We start from the raw sequence: 19,712 nt of genomic DNA, 5'->3' as shown, positions 1-19,712 counted from the left end.
TAGTTAACTTTTGAGAAAATATCAAGAATTCTCGTCTAAATACTTATGAGTAGTTTTTACATGAAAAAAAAACATATTAAAATCCACTATCGTCACCTTTTTTAACTTATCCTATAATATTATATCCTTTTTGTAACTTCAAGATTTCTCCAAAAAAAAAAACAGCATTCAACAAAAAACACGAATGTAGACCCAAAGTTAGAGTAGCCAATGGCCTTATACAAATTAAAAAAGAACAAATTAAATATACTGTGCACATCTCATTTGTTTTGATTAATTATTTTAGTTATTTTAATTTTAAATAGATTCAAGGAGCAGGTTTAAAAATGCGTAAACGAAGAAGGATTTTCACTCCAATCAAAAACAAAGGAAAGAGTATAACGCAATTCCCTCAAATTTCTAATAAAGGTTTGATCAACATAACGAACTTTAATACACAATTGTAGGATATAAAATTTTCCTGATATGGTAGTCTCGTTGGTTGGTGGTTAAACTTTTAGCTTAGGGGAGGACCATGTTCGATTTGAGTTTCCTTCAATAAAGATGCAGAATATTGAATATCGAATATAAATTCTTAATTTAAAAACGAATTTTTTTGCTGAACTGTTTTAAATTCAAAGCTTACACCGGATTCGTATCTATAATTATCTATTGTATTCCCGCGTCTAGTTTATTATATATAATGTCAGTCATCATAAAATCACTAACACGCTAGTAGTCGAAGATCCTGATAAATGCAAAGTATTTAAAATGTCGTGAAAGTAAGATACGCGTGATTAGAGCGAAAAAATAGTTACAATTACATCTTTTAAAAACTGAAGAAAATAGTATATCACATATTTTAATGTTTTTTGTTTAAACAAACAGTAAAAGAGGTGACAACTGCTCGAGGGAGGCTGCAGGGAGCGTTAATGGAAATATTGGAACCGGCATTGGATTCTGATGACTCTACTGAACTTACACCAGGGAAAAGAAGGTATTTATTCATAGATATCTATTATACATTTTAAACTAGAATTGCATTATATTTAATATAGTTTAAGCTAATAAATAAGACTGAGGCCATTGAGACTTCGAGGAGTTTGTCATGATAGTTGATTGATGAAAAATCAAACTAGACACAACCATCAACGATTAAGATCATGACAACAGAAGAAAAGTAGACCAGCTAAAATTAGATTTTGTTATAAGACAATTTTAGTTAGCCAGGTTAATAACCAGAATAAATGTATATGAATGTAACACAGGATTCCTAAAGTTAACCAATATAGTACAGACCATTACAGTATTCACACCTAAATTTGTGTAAACATCAATAGCCTATGTAGGGTTTTAACATATAAGCTACTAGCAGACCCGGCCACACGTTGCTGTGGCTAAGGTTTTTGTTTCTAAATAACACGCCGCGTGGCCGGCTATGCTAATATCAAAAATTGACAAAGTAAGAACAATTGGATTTCACTGTATTGCGCTTACTACGAAATAATTTTTACTTAAACTTTAGCCTCAGCAACACGTGGTGTTTGTGCCATTAAATTGTAGCTTATGTGAAACTTTGGTATTTTTAACATAGCGCCATCTATGAGATAATAATGTCAGACAACCGATTTAAGGCGCCATCTGTTTTAGATTTATGAAACTTCAATTAATAAAAAAAATCAACATAAGAAATCATTTTATTGTTAATTAATAAATATTGCGACCATTAATCGAAATAAAAACCATCCTATCTTTCAAATTGGATCAAACTGCACACGGTGTGCAAATTTAATTTAAAATCGGTTAAGTCGCTTAGGAGTCTATCACGGACAAACAATGTAACATATGATTTATATATATTAAGATTATAAATTGTTAAGTCACATCAAAATCTTTTAACTTCAAAGATTAACAAACGTCTATCCATCCCCACAAACATTCTCATTTAAAACATTGATAGAATCAGAATATGAAATCACCTTCACAGACAATCAGATCAAGATGAAACCTATGTATCGGAAGAAGAAGATATTCACTCACAAAAACAATCCCAGCGGCAGTCATATGTTCTCAAACTGTTCGATAGGAGTGTTGACTTGTCACAGTTTGATGAGGATTCCCCTCTCTATCCGATCTGCAGAGCCTGGATTGCAAACCAACCTAAAGCTGATTACAGCAAATTTGGGTAATTATATATTTTTTTAATAATAATGCTAATCATCTTGTAATCCTCCTTGCTTCGGTTTCCTCAATGCTGAGGATCGTGATCACTTATTTGCAAAGAGTTTATTGTGAATCACTCTAAGCCATTTATTCCTATTAGCCACCGAGTGTAGAGCATCATGGACTGTGGTGTCAAGAGTAGTACAGATCTGGTCAGTCCAATGTGCTGGGCCTCTACCTCGTGGTATTTTTCTGTCCACTTTGCCAATACCACGAACCTATTGTGTCTCAATATAATTAAGTATGATTCATGAAAATAAACTTTAATTAATTTAATCAAAATATTTTTTTTAGTTATGATCAACCTGAAGACAACGAGGATATTATGACAATAGACTTGCCAGGGCCAGAGGGACCTCCAGTCTCTAGGATACCAGAGTTGTTGCCGGAACAAAAGGCAGCCAACAAGGACAATATTGATCTTGAATATGTAAGTTTAAAATATAAAATTTGTAAGAATAGGTAATTTTATATTTTGTACATGCTGTATTTTTATGTAGAAATTTTTCTTCTTTATTTATTCAGATACAAAAGGGAAAACAAAACCATTTTCTATTCTGTTTATAATTTTTTTTTATTAATTATTGAAGATTTTTTTTATTTATTTTTTAGATGGGTGGACGAGCTCACAGCCCACCTGGCGTTAAGTGGTTACTGGAGCCCATATACATCTACAACGTAAATGCGCCACTCACCTTGAGATATAAGTTGTAAGATCTCAGTATAGTTACAATAGCTGCCGCACCCTTCAAACCGAAACGCATTACTGCTTCACGGTAGAAATAGAGTGGTGGTACCTACCCGTGCGGACTCACAAGAGGTCCTACCACCAGTAATTACGCAAATTATAATTTTGCGGGTTTGATTTTTGTTACACGATGTTATTCCTTCACCGTGGAAGTGAAACGTAAACATTTGTTGAGTACGTAATTCATTACAAAAATTGGTACCTGTCTGGGATTCGAACACCGGTGCATCGGTTCAACTCGAATGCACCGGACGTCATATCTGTTAGGCCACGACGAATTTCCTGGAAATAGTTCGGTTCTCTGTACAGCATCAAATTTTGTAGGTCTAAAGTGAACTATAAACACTACACTGTATTGCCTCATGGGTAAGATTACTGAGAGCTTTACATGATTTCAACTGTTCTTATTGCCGAGACGAGTGAACAAACCAACAATACGTCTGGTGATAAGCAGTTACTGAAGACAATAGATTCAGTGTGAATGCGATCTTGAAACTCGTGGTCTAGATCTAGATGGTATAGTATAATAACCATCTCACTATAAAAATCAATAAGGCATGACTGCTTGGCGTCAGAGATACGCAGGGTGGAGGTAACACCCACGCAGCTTCATATCTGAGGCTGGTCAGATTTCATAATATTATTTATTAATCCCAATAATCAGACACCATCACCAAGCCGGGAGCAGCTGTTATCTTCACTGCAAGCCCGCTGGTCGGCAGTGAGGGAAGCCTGGTTACAACAATCCGCACGAGCAGAAGCAAGATATGAAGCCACGCAAAAAATTCTCAACAAGATCAACGTTAAGTGAGTATAAACTTTTTTTTTGCCCTTACTCTATGTTTGATTTTCAATAAACTAATAGAAAGCCTGAACGCGCCATTGTGATCAGTTTACTAAAATATGTAGTATTTTGAATACGCCATTCACACGTTGATACCAGTTGGCGCTATTTCAATTTTAGTGTTAATATAATTAAATAATTTAATTTTAACTTTATTTTATTTTCAGTTCAACTTAGCTGTATTCATACTACATTATATACAAATGAAAACATAATGCAAAATTATTTTTAAGGTACATTATATTTGATTTTAATCATTTGATCATGATTGTGAATTATTTGATAATAATACAAACTTTTAGTTTTTATAATTGATTTATTTTTTAATAAATGTTTCATGCTTGCTTTCGTCTCTTCTTTACTTTTTCCTGTAGCTGTGGGCACTGGGTTTTCTTGTGACCCTTTTCATTGCAATTGTAGCAAGACTGTAAGATTATAAATATATAGTAAAGTTGCATACTGGGAAGGACTGAATATGCTATAAAAAAATAATATTATTAAGTTTTTTTTCCCTACCTAATCGAGTCTAAAGACACCATATCAGCGTAACCTTAACTAGTAAGTGAGCTTGCGGGGCTCAAACCTGACGATGTTGCTAACACGAACCTAGCAAGAGCCGTACTTGGCAGAATCTACCACCGGATCGGAAACGCGGCCCCACTGAGAAGATCCGGCGAGAAACTCAGTGGGCTGTGTCTGTGGGTTAATTTACTCGCCGAGCCCTTCGTCGCGGCGACGGGTTCGACGAGAACGATGACCGGTGCTTGGAGTACCTAAAACACCGTTAGTACACCGGGAGGATCCGAAATGACGTGTTTTGGGCGACGACAACTGTTTACCATTTGGTCCGCAGAATCGGCTATGTAGTTTCCGGTGGCCACGATGAGAGGATTCTCATGTCGTGCCGCTTTATCGAAGTGAGGTTCAAATGAGTAAGTGAGCTAACAACCACAGCACAGGGTTTTCTGTAGTCCATAAATGTATTTGGTGTAAGTAAATACATTCATAATATATAAAAACGATATACATAGGTTTATATTTACCTGACTTGTCACTTCAACACCACAAACATGTTCCTTTTCCTGGCAACATCGTTCACACTGCTGACAATGGAAGAACGTAGGCTTCACGCACCGTTTGCAAATATTGCAATGTCTATATGTCATTCCATTCTTACTCGTGCACTCTTTGCACTTATTACAGTGGTTATTTGTCACTGAAACCCAGTATTTACATTTGTCACAGAACTTGTAGTTTTTATCATTCGATAAATCTATAGTGATAAGAGGTAGGTTAGTATAGAAACGAACTGGTGATCCGTATTTGCGTCCAGTTTTCGTTTTAGTTTGAAATTTCTTATGATTCTCATATTCAACCTGGAATGCAAAGGAAATGTGGAATATCGACTTTTAAGCACTATACTTTTGTTCTAAATGATTCTCATTATTAACTGATGAAAAGGGTAGGATGACCTGTAAACAATGCAATTGTGACTTTGACCTGTATGTTAGGAGTGGGTAATATCGATTTTGCCGCGTATCGAATCGTATCTATATATTGAGTATCGATATCGGATATTGAATCTATATATTTTCTGAATCTATATATTGATGGATGCTAGTAGATTTTCTCGATTCATGATATTTGAGATTTGAACGTTATACGGTTGGTTTTCTGATATCAATTTATAAGAATAATATGATTTTAAAGTAATAAAAAGAACATGAAAATAAAAATATAAAAAAACTTTCCTTCATGCTTTTACCAGGCTTAGGACCGGCTACATTATTTTCAGTTTTTAGTATTTTGTGTCTTAATTTAAAATAACAAAATATACCAAAAGAGTGTAGATTAGGTGGAATATTTCATAATACTAAATACATATATTTTAGGTAACATTCGCGATTTCATTCGCGCCTAAGGTACCTAACGTGAGTATTGCCTAGATGAAGTCTCGAGAAAATATCGGAGACGTATTTGAGTCGTCTATTATCAAAGGTGGCAATCTGTGCATTTGGACAAAAAATTTTTATTGATATGTCAATACAGATTGATTTGAATATAATCGTCTCCTTCAAAGAATACGGTTCAAAACCTGCATTAAATAAAGGTTAATAGTTAACCTGTTATTTATCTAAGGTGTCGTTCCGAAGAGTTTTGTGACTGCCAATGGAATACAAAGTCAACAATTCGTTTTTCTGATTTACCAATCATTGTCCAAAAGTCAAATTGCCGGCTTTGATAATAGTCGACTCATTTAGAAGTTCATTTGATAATATTTATACATCATACACTACAAAATTAATTCAGAAATTTTATTATTCACTAAGTTTATGTTAAAATAAAAGTTTCTAAACTTTCAAAAGTTTAATACAAACACAACAAATAAACTCAATTATTTGGATTTAACTAAAAATAGAAAAATGTGTACTTTAAAAATCAAACACAAAAAACTCAAGGTCAAAGCGCGTGAAATCAAATTCAACGGTGCAAATAGGCTATACTGCATTCTAATTAGGGTCGAAAGTTGAAACTTTTTTCCTAAATTGTATCCTGCTGATACACTAAGAATAATCTACAGACGTATGGACTTAAATATAAGGTTTATAATTGTATGGATAATGCCTGTTTCTGTTTCATTCATCATATGTGAGTGAGCGCACGATAGGGATATCGTCCGCTCACTCACTCTGGCCGATTCGATACGAACCAAACGAATATTGCTGATATTCACGAATCGGTACGATACGCCGATGCGCATCACATCGGGCAATATCGTGTATCGGCTGATATCGTTATATAGACTTCGATTCACGAATCGGTACGATATGCCGATGCGCATCACATCGAGCAATATCGTGTATCGGCTGATATCGTTATATAGACTTCGATTCACGAATCGGTACGATATGCCGATGCGCATCACATCGAGCAATATCGTGTATCGGCTGATATCGATATATAGATTTCGATTCACGAATCGGTACGATATGCCGATGCGCATCACATCGAGCAATATCGTGTATCGGCTGATATCGATATATAGATTTCGTGCGGGGCGATATCGGATTCAACGATATTGCTGCGATATATAGATATTGAATCTATATACGATTTATATCACCCACTCCTACTGTATGTCTCACTCTGTGAGCAATTATGCATGACATCTTTGTGGCAGAAATAGGCATAATGATAGTGCCTAGTATCTATCAATGTTTTGTCACATATATTTTACATGGGTTTCATTTAAATTAAGCAATACCATTGATTTATGATGAAAATTTATGGAGAAAATGTACAACATAATAATACGTGATTCTTTGGAAAAAATGGTCCCGATACTGGCATAGTTATGTTATAGAGAACAACTATGTGAATCTGCTCTGAAAGCCTCTCAAAACCAGGTGGTTTGTTTGAAAAGATAAATAATGAAGAACATACCTGATAATCATGCATTATAATTTCCGGTAACATATTTGTAATGTAGGGCTCAGAGAAGTATGGAAACGCCCATAAAACAGGTAGCAAGGTATCGTCTTTCTCACATATTTTATTGTACATATCTGTGAGCTCCCTTAGTGTCTTTGCCAGTGGTTCCACACGGCCTCCAAAAGGAGGGTCCACTACAACACAAATACCACCATCTCTAAAAATAAATAAGATTTGTCATAATGTTATCATTTCCTACGTTAAAATAAAATGTTCTTAAATATTATATTAATTTGTTATTTTGTTTCTTACCTTGACTTCTTAAAGAACTTTTTTAGTAATTTTTCATCATCATTAGCATTGAACATGTAATTATTGAACATGTTGTACCATATGTATTTATCAGGGGGGTGGAACACATGGTATCTCTTGTCGTAGTCCAGGAGTATAGAGTTAAAGTCTGGGTGGGCTTGTGCTGCCTCATGAACAGTTGGAGTTCCAATGCATAAGATATTTCTGTTGAATAGTTTTTTTATTATATCGACGCTTGAAAGGCAAACGTGACTAAGCGACAATAAGTGCTTTGTATATAAATGATAGGCAATAACCGTATTCGATGTGCAAAAAAAAAAAAATCTAGGTCTATTAAAATCAATTCAATCCTACAGCTAGATTCGTTAAAATAGAATATTTTTCAGGTATTTCAACTTTAAATTAGTCTACTGCAAAGTTCACGCATTGTCGCTTAGTCACATTTACCTTTCAAGGGTTGATATGGTATATTAATACATTGGTTTCTAGGTATGAAAAGTGATTCAAGCTGATAAGAGTTATTAAATATGAACTATCCATTAATCTGAAACTATATATCAGATCAAGTTGTTCAAGCCAAGTTAGGTTCTACAATATGGAGTCCTTAAGAGAGTGAAAGTGTCAGAGCCAGACCACTCAAATATCAGTTATTTCCTTTTGAACTCTAAACAGAAGTGGGCTATTTGGATTGTCCATACTCCCATTCTGAAGTTTGAGACAATTTCCTTGTTACTATCACACCTCCTACTACCAGAGCAGAGTTCACACATACTATCTTGACAGTTGTGTTCAGATACTTTTTGCCACATGCCATGCAACTCTAGGATGAATACCCTTCGCAGTATTTACAGAGTGCCATAATATATTCTTCTTTAAATGAGGTCTGCAGAGTCCTCAGAAGTAGACAGCAGCTTGGCTGTGCCCCTGTCATTGCCCAAATCCATTAGCGAAGGTAACAACTTATCATCAAGTGGGCCACATGATTGTCTACCTAAATGAAAAAAAAAAATTATTAGCAGAATAAACAAACCTTATGCTATTGTTTTTGAGTATACCCAGCACAGTGCCGGCAGATTTCTTTGTGAACAAGTACTGTGCTTCAACTGCATCATTCTCCAATAATGGCAACCATGATGAAGGTTGTTTGAGCTGCTCATCCATAAGTGGAGTGATGACTCTGTGGTCTTTACCATGTTTTTTTGTTTTTGACACTATGTACAGTTCTTGGCATGTGTTACAGTAGGCCCGGTCAGATACTGGCCTTGATCTAACCTATTCAAAAAAAGAGATTTATGTTTTCTTATAATATAAGAATGAAATGAACAATAAAAACTCTCATTACACATAACATAACATGACACTTAAAAAACTCAGTGGCAATTATGTACCAAATTACAATTAGTTTGGTGAAGGCGTTTTTTTTGAAGTGAAAACTTCTTTAGAATCGTTGTGATTTCAAACCGGATGCAACGGAAAAAACGACAGGTAAGAGACACAAATACAAAAGAATGAGACAGAAATATACATACTATTTAATACAGCGCCATCTGTGAGATTTTTTTAATACTAATGTGTGTATGAAAGCTCTTGTAGTGAATTTTAATTTAGGATTATACGTGAAATTAAAATATCAATTCACAGAGGGCGCTACCTTACAATTATTTACTAATGACAAAATTTTAAGACGTTTAGGATACAGTCAAACCTGGATAAGCGAGAGTTCAAGGGAGCACAATCTCATTCTCGCTTATAGAGGTTTCTCACTAACCCGAGTTTCTCTCTAATGCTCCCTCTGAATTTCATTTAGAGATTTTACGGATTCAAACGAATTCACTATTTTAAGTTTATCACTTAATGACAGTAGTTTAATTTTCCGTTTTGACATTATGCAGAACAGAACTTTCCTTCGCAATTGATTAACGATAAACTGGGTAAGTCTGACAAACAAGATGGTACACAGGCACACGTGTCCATTTGAAAAGAATGCCATAAAATAATAACGTTATTTAGTTCCACGAAATAGAATAGGTTCAATATTGACGAGAAAACAATACAAAAACAATGTTAAGAAGTTCCACGAAAGTTAAAAAATGCGTCATAAAATATTAGATTTTAAATTTGTAATTTGTTTTGTCATTTGTTCCTCCTAAATAATATAAATAAATAAAGCTCGACTGTCGCTTATAGAGGTATAGAATAGTAGCAGTCTCACTTACGGAGGTTCATGAGGGAAAAATACTCCCTCTTATAGAGGTTTCCGTTTCTCGCTAATAGAGGTTTTAGGAGCTAAAAATGACGGGTCCTGGCTATTACTCTCACTTATAGAGTTTTCTCACTTATCCAGTTCTCACTTACCCAGGTTTGACTGTAATTGTATTTTAATTTTGGAAGGTTTCACTTCTACCACGTGTGAATTGCACACATGTAAATTTTTTTTAAAGTAAGTATTTGTCACAATTTTACATTATTAATACACTACTATTTACTTTCTGATCAGAGTAGAGTTTGACAGACAAAGTGACCATCTACTTTATCCCAAAATTCCTGATTCCGAAACTTTTTTTTACCAACGTTACTTTTTAACAACTTTAAAATATCTTCCGAATTATCAATTACCAAACTCGGCAATCAGAAATCTGTAGAAAACATTCTAACCTCCGCAAAGTTATTCCACGCTTGATTTTTATTGATCGTTGGAATTAGGCTATAGTACTTTTCATTTCGTTTCTTGACGTTCTCCTTCAACCAGTCTTCTTCGCTGATGTGTACTGTGCAGTCTTTTTTGTTCCTGCACGACGAACATGCGAAATATCGACCTTTTTCGCTAGAAAATAATAGTGTTGGCCCGTGCATGCACAGTGGGTGATTTGTTACGTCTTCTATGACTACTTCGACCGGTGCTGACTTAGGTGTGTCGCCCAATTTTGACATAATCTTTCGCTTTTTCGCCATTGCAAACTATTTATAATTTAATTTGCGTTTAATATTGTATAGCTTGAATAAAAACACGTTCCAACCAAGTCCAAGTTGTTAAATGTCAATTGTCAAAAACTTATCCTAAATTTTTATCGTTCCAATGGGCTAGCAAGGGGAATGTTGCCCGTACGTTATCTTATGTAACACACACCCGAAGTCTATTTAACAAAATTTATCGAGTTTTAAAAAAGTCCAGGTGGCTCTAGATGTACTCGTCATTTTACTGAAAAGTTATTTTATGTCACCAGAAATGATAAATGATCACTTGTGATGGTCTTATCTAATTTTACCTCATTTAAACGTTAGCAGTAGTGAAATAAAAATAATAAAAGCGAGATTAAACCGCAAATCACGTTTAAATTTTAAAAAATACCGAACCCGAAAAACTCATTTTACGAAAAACTACATTCAATGGATTTGTTTCATTTTTGTGCACTTTCACAAATGTTCAGAAATAGAATAAAACAGCTGGTTTTATGCAATTAACTCTCGAAGCGTTTAACCCTCAGACATAGCCACAGCCCACTGAGTTTCTCGACGGATCTTCTCAGTGGGTCGCGATTCCGATCCGGTGATAGATTCTGCGAAGCATGGCTCTTGCTAGGATTCGTGTTCACGGGGCTCAAACTTGATGACATTGCTATCATCAAGTTTGAGCCCCGTGAGCTCACCTATTAGTTAAGGCGATGCTGATATAGCCTCTCAAGGCTCAGCTTAGTTAGGTAAAAAAAAACCGGAGCGAATGAAAAAGTTTGATTTAAATTAAAGAAATAATTTGATTTAAATTAAGTAAATTATTTACAGACTCCCGCCATTTGACACAAAGTATTCGATTGCGCCAGACCGGGAATGAGTTCAGGATATGCCATCACCCACCTTGAGAAACAAAACTGGCATAGGCATGTATTAACAATAGGGAAAGGTCGATATCTATCCATGCATGCATGTCGCATATATTACTACCAGTTTTTTCTTTATATTTATTTTAACTTTAAATACACGGTTCCACCTTACGAAACAGAAGATTCAGTTTCATATTATGTTAAAAATATTCATCTCATCCAACTCCTAAAATGTTGCATCCTCTCATTTAAATCTATTTCATTTCATTCAATTTCATGTCCATAATTATTTCATTTATAGTTTTTAAGCACTGACTTCAGCTTTTCCGAAGCAAAAATCTTGTATAGGCTATTCCTTTGCCCCTCCAATAGACGAATCGTGAAACAACTAAAGTCGTCTGTGGTCTCAATTCTCATTCACTTTTTCAACCTGACTAAAGTTTTGTAAAAAAATTTAGAAAAGTGAACATTAAGTTCAATAAGCAGGAAAAATGAGCGGCATAGTTAAAGCGACCCATAGAGTGCTGCAAACATGCGTTAAAACTGCGAACTTAAGCGGGTTGGTTAGTCGCACACAGACGGCTGTGAAACGCGACTTTACTAGGGGTATATGGCACATGAGCTGCTCTCGAAGGTTAGATGGGACCCTGGCTTCCACCAGCTTGCTACACAACCATTCCAATACTTGCAGCTGCGGCTGCGGGTTGAAGGCGCTTCACACGAAAGGTATTAAATTTCCGGCTATCTCCATTATAGGTTATAATTACACCATGCTTCGTTGGTCTTTAAATGTATCACCAATAATAAAATAAGGTATTTGTTAACGTTAATTTAAAAGGAAATTATTTTTTCTAACAAATTTGTTGCACACAAATGACGAAATAATGGGAAATCATTAGACAAATTTAATACTTTAAATGCGTTTTCTAGCCGATAAAGAAGACGAACACTCCATTAAACCCAAGCCCCTTGGTGAGTCCTAATCCTATTCCTTAACTAGTAAGTTCTGCGGTGGTACTAGCTTCATGTTAAATTGATGAACTGAACAAAACTAAAATTATATGGACATATGAATATATTTAAATAAAATTTTGATCATCACCAAAAAGTACTAATACTCTGAACAAAATTTATCATATTTTAATATTATGTACTTACATCAGATCATTAGCCTTTTTGAAAAAAACACATCTTGCATCACAGGTTGTGCACTAAATGCAAAATTCAGAAACCTGGTGCGTAATATCAAAAACAAATGTACCCACTAACAATTCAATTGGATAATTTTTTTTTAATACAATACAAATAAACTATGAGTTCTCATTCAGAAACAAAACGGGACAATTAATCAGGGTATGGGTTTGAAATGCATCAACATTCTGTAGGTCCAATGCTTAGCTCATTCAAATCAATTTAGTAACAACAATAACATTGAAGATTAAATTAATTAGTCATTGAGGTAAATTTGGGAGTTTACAGAATTATTCAAAATTAAAAAAATCATCCCTGCAAAATTATCTTGGGCCTTTCAAAATCAGAAAGGTCTTAGAATCAAGCAGGGTACATTAAAAACACACTTTCATCCAGGAATGAAATTAAAGATTTTCATTCCTGCATAGAGGTATGTGACATTCTTTCCAGTTTTAGTGTGGGTGTGCTCTTTCTTTCAATTTAGAATAGGAATAACATTTATATTTTAAAATTTAAAATAATCTATTTCACCATTTTTAGAATAACGATTATTTCAAATCCTAATAACATGTATTATAAACATGGATAAATTTTTCAATATCCAATATACATAATAATATATCAATGTATAATGGTGATAACACGTGTTGCAATACTGTAGCACTGTATTTCTATCACTAAGCAGTTACGTGTTCAAGTTTGAAGGCATTAAATAAATCAATTAAGATCACAATCTCATGTTTCAAGGTGGGTGACAGAATTTATGTTGTGATGTCTGTAAGTTCTGTAATCACTTAACATCTGGTGGTCTATGAGCACATTTACCATCTAAGCAAATTCAAATTCAAATTCAAAATCATTTATTTCAACTTAGATGTCAGTATGACACACTTGTTGAATGTCAAAATACAAATAACAATGTTAACTCTACCACCGGTTCCAAAAAAAGCCACAGTCCTGAGAAGAACCGGCGAAACAAACTCAGCAGGCTTTTTTTTTTGTTTTTTTCTCAAATATTTTCTTTTTTTTAAATAAATAGAAATATTCACAATAAAAGAAAAAACAAGTCAAAAAAATACAATTAAAAAAAAAATTATAATAATGAAAAATGAAAAGGCCAGGAGTGAGCGCCTCATTCCCACGTAGTGCCATCTAGTAAATAATCCTTAGCTTTAAACAGTTTTCTTAAATCTACGAACAGGTAGTAGTTGAACGTTTAGTGGGATCTTGTTGAGCAAAAAAAGCATAAAAATAATTCCATTTGCTAATGGTATTCAATTAAATGTAATAATTGAAATCCTTAAATAGGACAGACATTACAAATAGGCAATGCTCATTTGCAGATAATCATTCATTTATTTATATTGTAAAGGACACCCTTGATTTTCTAGCCCCAATAGAAAACCTTGAAAAGTATTATTTTAACTTTAATTAGTACTGTGAGGATCTTTGATCAGTGTGCGCTGCATGTTGGTGTAGTTACTAATTAAAAAAAATAGTTACAGTCAAAACCGTTTACTGCGACATCGTTTAATACAACATGCCGGTTATAATAACCAAGAACAAAGGTCCCGGCTGAATGCCATATGACCGCCTTATTAAAAATATTGGTAATAACGACATACCTCATAAAACAACCACATTTAACTAATATTTCGGAGAATTAGATCTGTTAGAACGACCGGCTAGCTGTATTGTAAACTATTTGAATAGGTATCCACATTTGTCTTCAATGGCTATTAAAATCAGGAAAGAAAACAATAGGATTTAGTTTAGTGTAGGGTCTTTTCTAATTCTTAGAAACAAAACACGTGCATGCGGTAGTCAAAGCCCGCTTCTTCATATCTCTTCAGTTAGTTTGTTACTTATCTATACACAAGACGCACCAAAACTTTGTGGAGTTATTCGTGAAACTTTCAAAATGTCGCAAAGAAAAAGAAAACAAATTAATATTGAAGAAAAATCGCGTATTATGTAAATATATTTTTCCAATAACTCTCTATCGATTTGTTTGTACTTGCACGATACACATTAAACATCACCGGTTGTTACGACTATCGGTTTTTGCGACTTAATATGAGCAGTCCCTTCGATGTCGTTATAACAGATTTTGACTGTATATCCAAACTCGCTATCTGTAGTACTATTCTCTACTCTAAAAATGTTAACATCCTACTAACTTATATTCTGACAGGCACAATGAAATATAGTGTTGAATAGTATAGTTGGATTTTCTCTGTTGATCTGCAGTTATTACTATTCATCATTATAATCAAGAGTAATGTAAATCTAATGTAGTTGTTGTAGTTAATAAAATAGTAGTGAAATGAGAGAAATTAAAAAAATACCTTGTTTGTGTATTATAAACTTGTTGTTTGTTGATTAAAATTCATTACCTACTTATTGAATGTTTTACAGTATTGTAGAATAAATTGCACTTATTTTCATTCTCAATGTACATAATAAAACCAATTTATATAAATTCAGGTGAAAGAGAACTGGTAGAGTTCCTGACAGAAGAAATAGTTGCTGAACGCAAAGCACAGAAGGTCAAGTCTCTCCCTGCTGAAGTCGAAGGCTTTACTGTAAAGGGAGACGGTGCTGAAGTTGTTTTAACAAAGCAGCTTAAAGATGAAACGTAAGTAATGAAATCTTGAGAAGGAGAAATATTGAATAATTTTTTTTTGGGGAAACAGTTGTTAATAAATGTTGCCAAATACTTATTTTACTGCCCAGCAATCTTCGTCAATTTGTTGAAATTCGAAAAACTAAAGAAACAAGCCCACAGAAATATCATTAAAAATAGTGAAATTTTAAGTCTAACTATATATTTTTTTCAGAATTCGTGTCACATTCAACGTTAATCACACTGTGGACTCTGATGACTTTGAGGGTGATGTTCAGACTGAGAAGCAAGAGTTCTCTGAGATGCGTTCCAAACCTCAGTTTGAGGTTGACCTAGTCCGAGGAGACACCACCCTTGGTTTCACCTGCTCCTATCTTCAAGATCCACCTGCAGCTTCTGCTGATGAATATAGTGAGTATACATAAACTTAATTATTTCTTGATTCTGATTAATCAAATGGGTCTAAAGATTGAGTACTAAGAAGTCAAAATAGTCTGTTTACCATATCGACGCTTGAAAGACAAACGTGACTAAGCGACAATAACTGCTTTGTACATAAATGATAGGTAATAACCATATTCAATGCACAAAAAAAAATATTTCTAGGTCTATTAAAAGCATTCCAATCCTACAGCTACTAGCTAGATTCTACTACAGCTAGATTCATTAAAATAAATTTTGTTTTCAAATATTTCAACTTTAAATTAGTCTACTGTAAAGTTCACGCACTGTCGCTTAGTCACATTTGCCTTTCAAGTGTCGATATACAATTTACAAAGAAAAAAGTTTATTTCAGTTTAGAATTTGGTGATAGTGCAAGAATGTGTCAAGACTCACCCTCCCCTTTCCTTTTTTCCCTTTTTGTTTCTGCCATAATACAATTAATATATAACCTCAATCTTAAATATCAAGGTGTCATCATTATTCACTTTTGATCTGTGTATAGGGGTATCAAAATTGCTGTTGTATTAGATGAAGTACTAAAGGTGTGAAGGTAGCAAGAATCCAGTAGATCTGAGCAGCATGATGTCGATGTTTTTTTTTTATTGCTTTGATGGGTGGACGATATCACAGCCCACGTGGTGTTAAGTGGTTACTGGAGCCCATAGACATCTACAACGTAAATGCGTCACCCACCTTGAGATATAAGTTCTAAGGTCTCAAGTATATATTCAAACCGAAACGCATTACTGCTTCACGGCAGAAATAGGCAGGGTAGTGGTACCTACCCGTGATGATTCACAAGAGGTCCTACCACCAGTAATAATGCAAATTATAATTTTGCGGGTTTGATTTTTTGGGGGTTGTTTTGGACCTTCAGGAGGCCTTTATCTAACAGTAGTTGTCTGTAAATTTGATTATTGAAAATAAAATGAAAATATATTAAAATAGTCTATGTAAGCAAAAATAATTCAATTATTGACATTGTTAGCATTGAATCAACACATTATAGACAAAAAAGATCAGAGCTTTTTGCAAATATAAATTATTTGGTATCACATACAAAATACCAGATTATAATTTTTATAGTTCTATAGGGGCAAAAATGATTGAAAATTTCCACTTCACGCAAAAGATATGTTAAGTCGTAAGATTTGTTCAGATCCGGCCATGCTGTAAGCTTTGGTCATAGTAGTTCTCAGAGGCTAGTAGGCTAATGTAATTGCAGTTAATCAACTCAACTTCAACGGAAACTAAGTACTATAATTTAACTACTTTTAAATTGTGTTTTCAGACGATGTGTTCGGCATTGACGAAATAACCCTATATAAGGGTGAATGGAATGACAAAGTGTATGCAGTCGCTGGTGATGTGCTCGATGGGGTATGTTATCTATTCATCTTTATTTAGTATGTAAGATACAGCATCTTGTCGGTTTTATATAATACTAGCCGTACTCGCCCGCTTCGCTTGGGATTTAAAATTAACATTATTATTTATTGTCATTATTATTAGGGAGTCCAACACTCATATAAATATAAGTACATGTATTTTCTACATGGATACTAAGTTTCAAGTCAATCGGCATGGCTCAGTAGTTATAACGGAACATCCGTAAAAACCACTAGATTGATATATTAGTATAGATATTAGTTTCACATATTATTATATCAGCTCAAAAAGATCTGAAAGCCAACCTCTCTATGTGTATTTTCTAGTAAGTAGCTTACAAGTTGCTTAGAGAGATTTAATTTTAGTTTCAAGCCACTTGGACACAAATTTTATGTAAAATTAAACAACACATAAGGCACTTAGTTTAATTGTTTTTTCAAATAAATTTGATAGGACCTCATTGTGTGATCAACAGCATACCAAAAGGAATCTTGTAAATCCCAAGAAATATACCTACGTTTTATTGTAATGAATCATAAATTGCTTTTTGCATTTTCTTATTTGCAGCTTAATCGAGGTCAGTTGATATAAATACATATAAATGAAGAGAATTATCTCATAAAATTATAAATATTATCTTGTTTTTACTTTGAAATTAACTTCACAATTAAGTAAAATTCCCCTGTAGTTCGGCTAGAATACGAGGTGTTTACAGAAAAGAGGATTGATAAAATATGAAGAATAATAAATCAGTCCTGGTTATTCGAAAATCATTATCAAATATATACACAATTTAATATTAAAATATAATTACTTACTACTTAATATTAAATTACATTGTCTTCTTCTGGTTCTCGTAAACGCTTAAAACCAGGCGAGCAATGCAATATAAAAATAAAAAATTAATTAACAATCTACTGGTGGTAGGACCTCTTGTGAGTCCGCGCGGGTAGGTGCCACCACCCTGCCTATTTCTGCCGTGAAGCAGTAATGCGTTTCGGTTTAAAGGGTGGGGCAGCCGCTGTAACTATATTTGAGACCTTAGAACTCTAGACCTCTCAAGGAGGGTGCCGCATTTACGTCGTAGATTTCTATGGGCTCCAGTAACCACCTAACACCAGGTGGGCTGTGAGCTCGTCTAGCCATCTAAGCAATAAAAAAAATATCAATATTTTATGTAAACTTAAACAAGAGAAAACAAAAATTTAGAGAAAATGTATTCATTGTTATATTTAAAATAAAATAAAACTACTATAAGTCTATAAAAAGCAAATAAAAATGTACTCAAATAAAAAAAAGAATACCATAATTTCACCATAAACTCACGAGCTTTCAATACCCTAATGGTATTGAGCTCTGCCTATCAACCGAGAGTCCCTAGGTTCGACGCCGACTGTGACGTGCCCCATTTACTTGCCACACTTGAACTTACATAATTGTAGTTATCAAGCGCCAAAAATTGGGGTATATAGAAAGCACGAAGTTATTATCCATTTCACAATTTGGGAAATGGAATTATGAAATGCTTACATTTTTTTTTATTCTATAAACTTGCTGACTTCTACTATAATATGTATCATTATTTGTTTAAGTGGGTAAAAGTTCTAATTATAATTATTATAGTCTAAAAGAATATGAGTTTAGCTTCTCTGAATAGATAAAATTTCATTCTGAGATCATGGTTGCGGCATGCTGGCGAATTCAACGGACAACATATTATTTAAATAATACCCACAGCCTATAATCACGGCTGCGTTTAATTATGCAAAATAATTAACAGCATTTTGCATCCTTGATAAAGCATTATTAATATAATATTAATTTATTTTCTACACTCTAAAATAATTGTAATTATATTGTTTTGTACAAATCTGTTTTTTTTTTCAGTATTTGTACGACCTACTCATGAACCTACTAGAAGAGAAGGGCATAAGCAATGAATTCGCGCAGAAGCTGTCGGACTTCAGTACTGCCTACGAGCACACGGCGTACATCAATCTTCTGGAGTCCATATCTAAATTCACCATCGGAAAATAATGTAACTTCAAACTAAAATTTTAAATAACATACAAACATTAAATTTTATTTTTATTTGCTAGTTCTGTAAACAATTAAAATTTCGAAAATCGAATTGCTACAGATCCAACAATAGTGCAAATTAAATGGCGGGAATTTTGACAGTTACATTGAAAATTGAAAATTGTGCTGCATTTGTTGATTTTAAGTGAAACTTTTATTTTGTTCATATTCACAATGGTCTTCGATGATGTACTTTGTTTTTCTTCTGTTAAACACACCGAATGTATGAAAGCGGATAGTATTTTAGTTGTGGTCGGAGGAAGTTTTTGTGCTAGTACAGCTTTAAGTTAGTTAGTGGACGTTCGTGTGTTAATTGTTCTAGTGTTAATGTTAGTTATGTCTCAATAAAAAAGTTCAAATTAATGGCTGTTTCATTTTAAACTATTGGTGATCAGTGTGCTTAGTGCGAGTTTTTTAATGTTCTCGATAGCGTAAAAGCTAACCCAATTTTGTATGCAGTTGGAACAGCGCCCCTAACGGAAAATGTAGACAAACGATCCCATTCCATACAAATCGATGCCTCCAATGAACACTACTCTACTCTCAGACACAGCCCACTGAGTTTCTCGCCGGATCTTCTCATTGGGTCGCGTTTCCGATCCGGTGGTAGATTCTGCGAAGCACGGC

The 19,712-nt window shown here is 34.0% G+C and overlaps 3 protein-coding genes across 6 annotated transcripts; 2 read left to right on the top strand and 1 right to left on the bottom strand.

Annotated features, from left to right (window-relative positions):
* The first annotated feature begins 164 nt into the window (after positions 1-164).
* On the top strand, positions 165-4,138 carry LOC101738470 (protein lin-37 homolog). 2 transcript variants are annotated; one of them, XM_004923608.3, is made up of 6 exons: positions 165-408; positions 868-976; positions 1,967-2,164; positions 2,497-2,632; positions 3,615-3,757; positions 3,962-4,138. In XM_004923608.3, exons 1-6 carry the CDS (start codon positions 327-329, stop codon positions 3,969-3,971), a joined length of 678 nt encoding a protein of 225 aa, XP_004923665.1. In that variant the 5' UTR covers positions 165-326; the 3' UTR covers positions 3,972-4,138. The 2 variants fall into 2 exon arrangements, with proteins under 2 accessions (XP_004923665.1, XP_062525868.1); XM_062669884.1 differs by lacking the exon at positions 165-408 and adding an exon at positions 459-480.
* LOC101738695 (rRNA N6-adenosine-methyltransferase ZCCHC4) lies at positions 4,091-10,605 on the bottom strand. 2 transcript variants are annotated; one of them, XM_012697966.4, is made up of 6 exons: positions 10,194-10,589; positions 8,569-8,810; positions 7,539-7,742; positions 7,239-7,443; positions 4,838-5,170; positions 4,091-4,219 (listed from the first exon to the last, which is right to left on the bottom strand). In XM_012697966.4, exons 1-6 carry the CDS (start codon positions 10,488-10,490, stop codon positions 4,130-4,132), a joined length of 1,371 nt encoding a protein of 456 aa, XP_012553420.1. In that variant the 5' UTR covers positions 10,491-10,589; the 3' UTR covers positions 4,091-4,129. The 2 variants fall into 2 exon arrangements, with proteins under 2 accessions (XP_012553420.1, XP_062525867.1); XM_062669883.1 differs by having other exon boundaries at positions 4,091-5,170; positions 10,194-10,605.
* A 1,098-nt stretch (positions 10,606-11,703) lies between these two features.
* Positions 11,704-19,448, top strand: LOC692953 (mitochondrial matrix protein p33). 2 transcript variants are annotated; one of them, NM_001046793.1, is given in 6 exon segments: positions 11,738-12,082; positions 12,287-12,328; positions 15,035-15,185; positions 15,388-15,584; positions 16,909-16,997; positions 18,894-19,446. In NM_001046793.1, coding segments are annotated over 6 exon segments (864 nt in total). In that variant the 5' UTR covers positions 11,738-11,847; the 3' UTR covers positions 19,044-19,446.
* Positions 19,449-19,712: the final 264 nt, after the last annotated feature.

This window comes from Bombyx mori, chromosome 8 (genome assembly GCF_030269925.1).
Source record: "Bombyx mori chromosome 8, ASM3026992v2".
Taxonomy (NCBI): domain Eukaryota; kingdom Metazoa; phylum Arthropoda; class Insecta; order Lepidoptera; family Bombycidae; genus Bombyx; species Bombyx mori.
Note: the sequence above shows the minus strand (reverse complement) of the source record. Positions and strands in the feature narration are given on the sequence as shown.

Bases quoted from the DNA above. Each gene is read 5' to 3' on its own strand.
- LOC101738695 (XM_062669883.1), bottom strand. From the start codon at position 10,490: ATGGCGAAAAAGCGAAAGATTATGTCAAAATTGGGCGACACACCTAAG. The intron at 7,743-8,568 runs GTTTGTTTATTC...ACTATTCAACAG, and splicing joins CTCAAAAACAATAGCATAAG to AAATATCTTATGCATTGGAA. The intron at 5,171-7,238 runs GTATGTTCTTCA...TTTGCATTCCAG, and splicing joins TTATAATGCATGATTATCAG to GTTGAATATGAGAATCATAA.
- LOC101738470 (XM_004923608.3), top strand. From the start codon at position 327: ATGCGTAAACGAAGAAGGATTTTCACTCCAATCAAAAACAAAGGAAAG. The intron at 409-867 runs GTTTGATCAACA...TTAAACAAACAG, and splicing joins CCCTCAAATTTCTAATAAAG to TAAAAGAGGTGACAACTGCT. The intron at 2,633-3,614 runs GTAAGTTTAAAA...CCCAATAATCAG, and splicing joins ACAATATTGATCTTGAATAT to ACACCATCACCAAGCCGGGA.
- LOC692953 (XM_012697924.2), top strand. From the start codon at position 11,848: ATGAGCGGCATAGTTAAAGCGACCCATAGAGTGCTGCAAACATGCGTT. The intron at 15,585-16,908 runs GTGAGTATACAT...TTGTGTTTTCAG, and splicing joins AGCTTCTGCTGATGAATATA to ACGATGTGTTCGGCATTGAC. The intron at 16,998-18,893 runs GTATGTTATCTA...TTTTTTTTTCAG, and splicing joins CTGGTGATGTGCTCGATGGG to TATTTGTACGACCTACTCAT.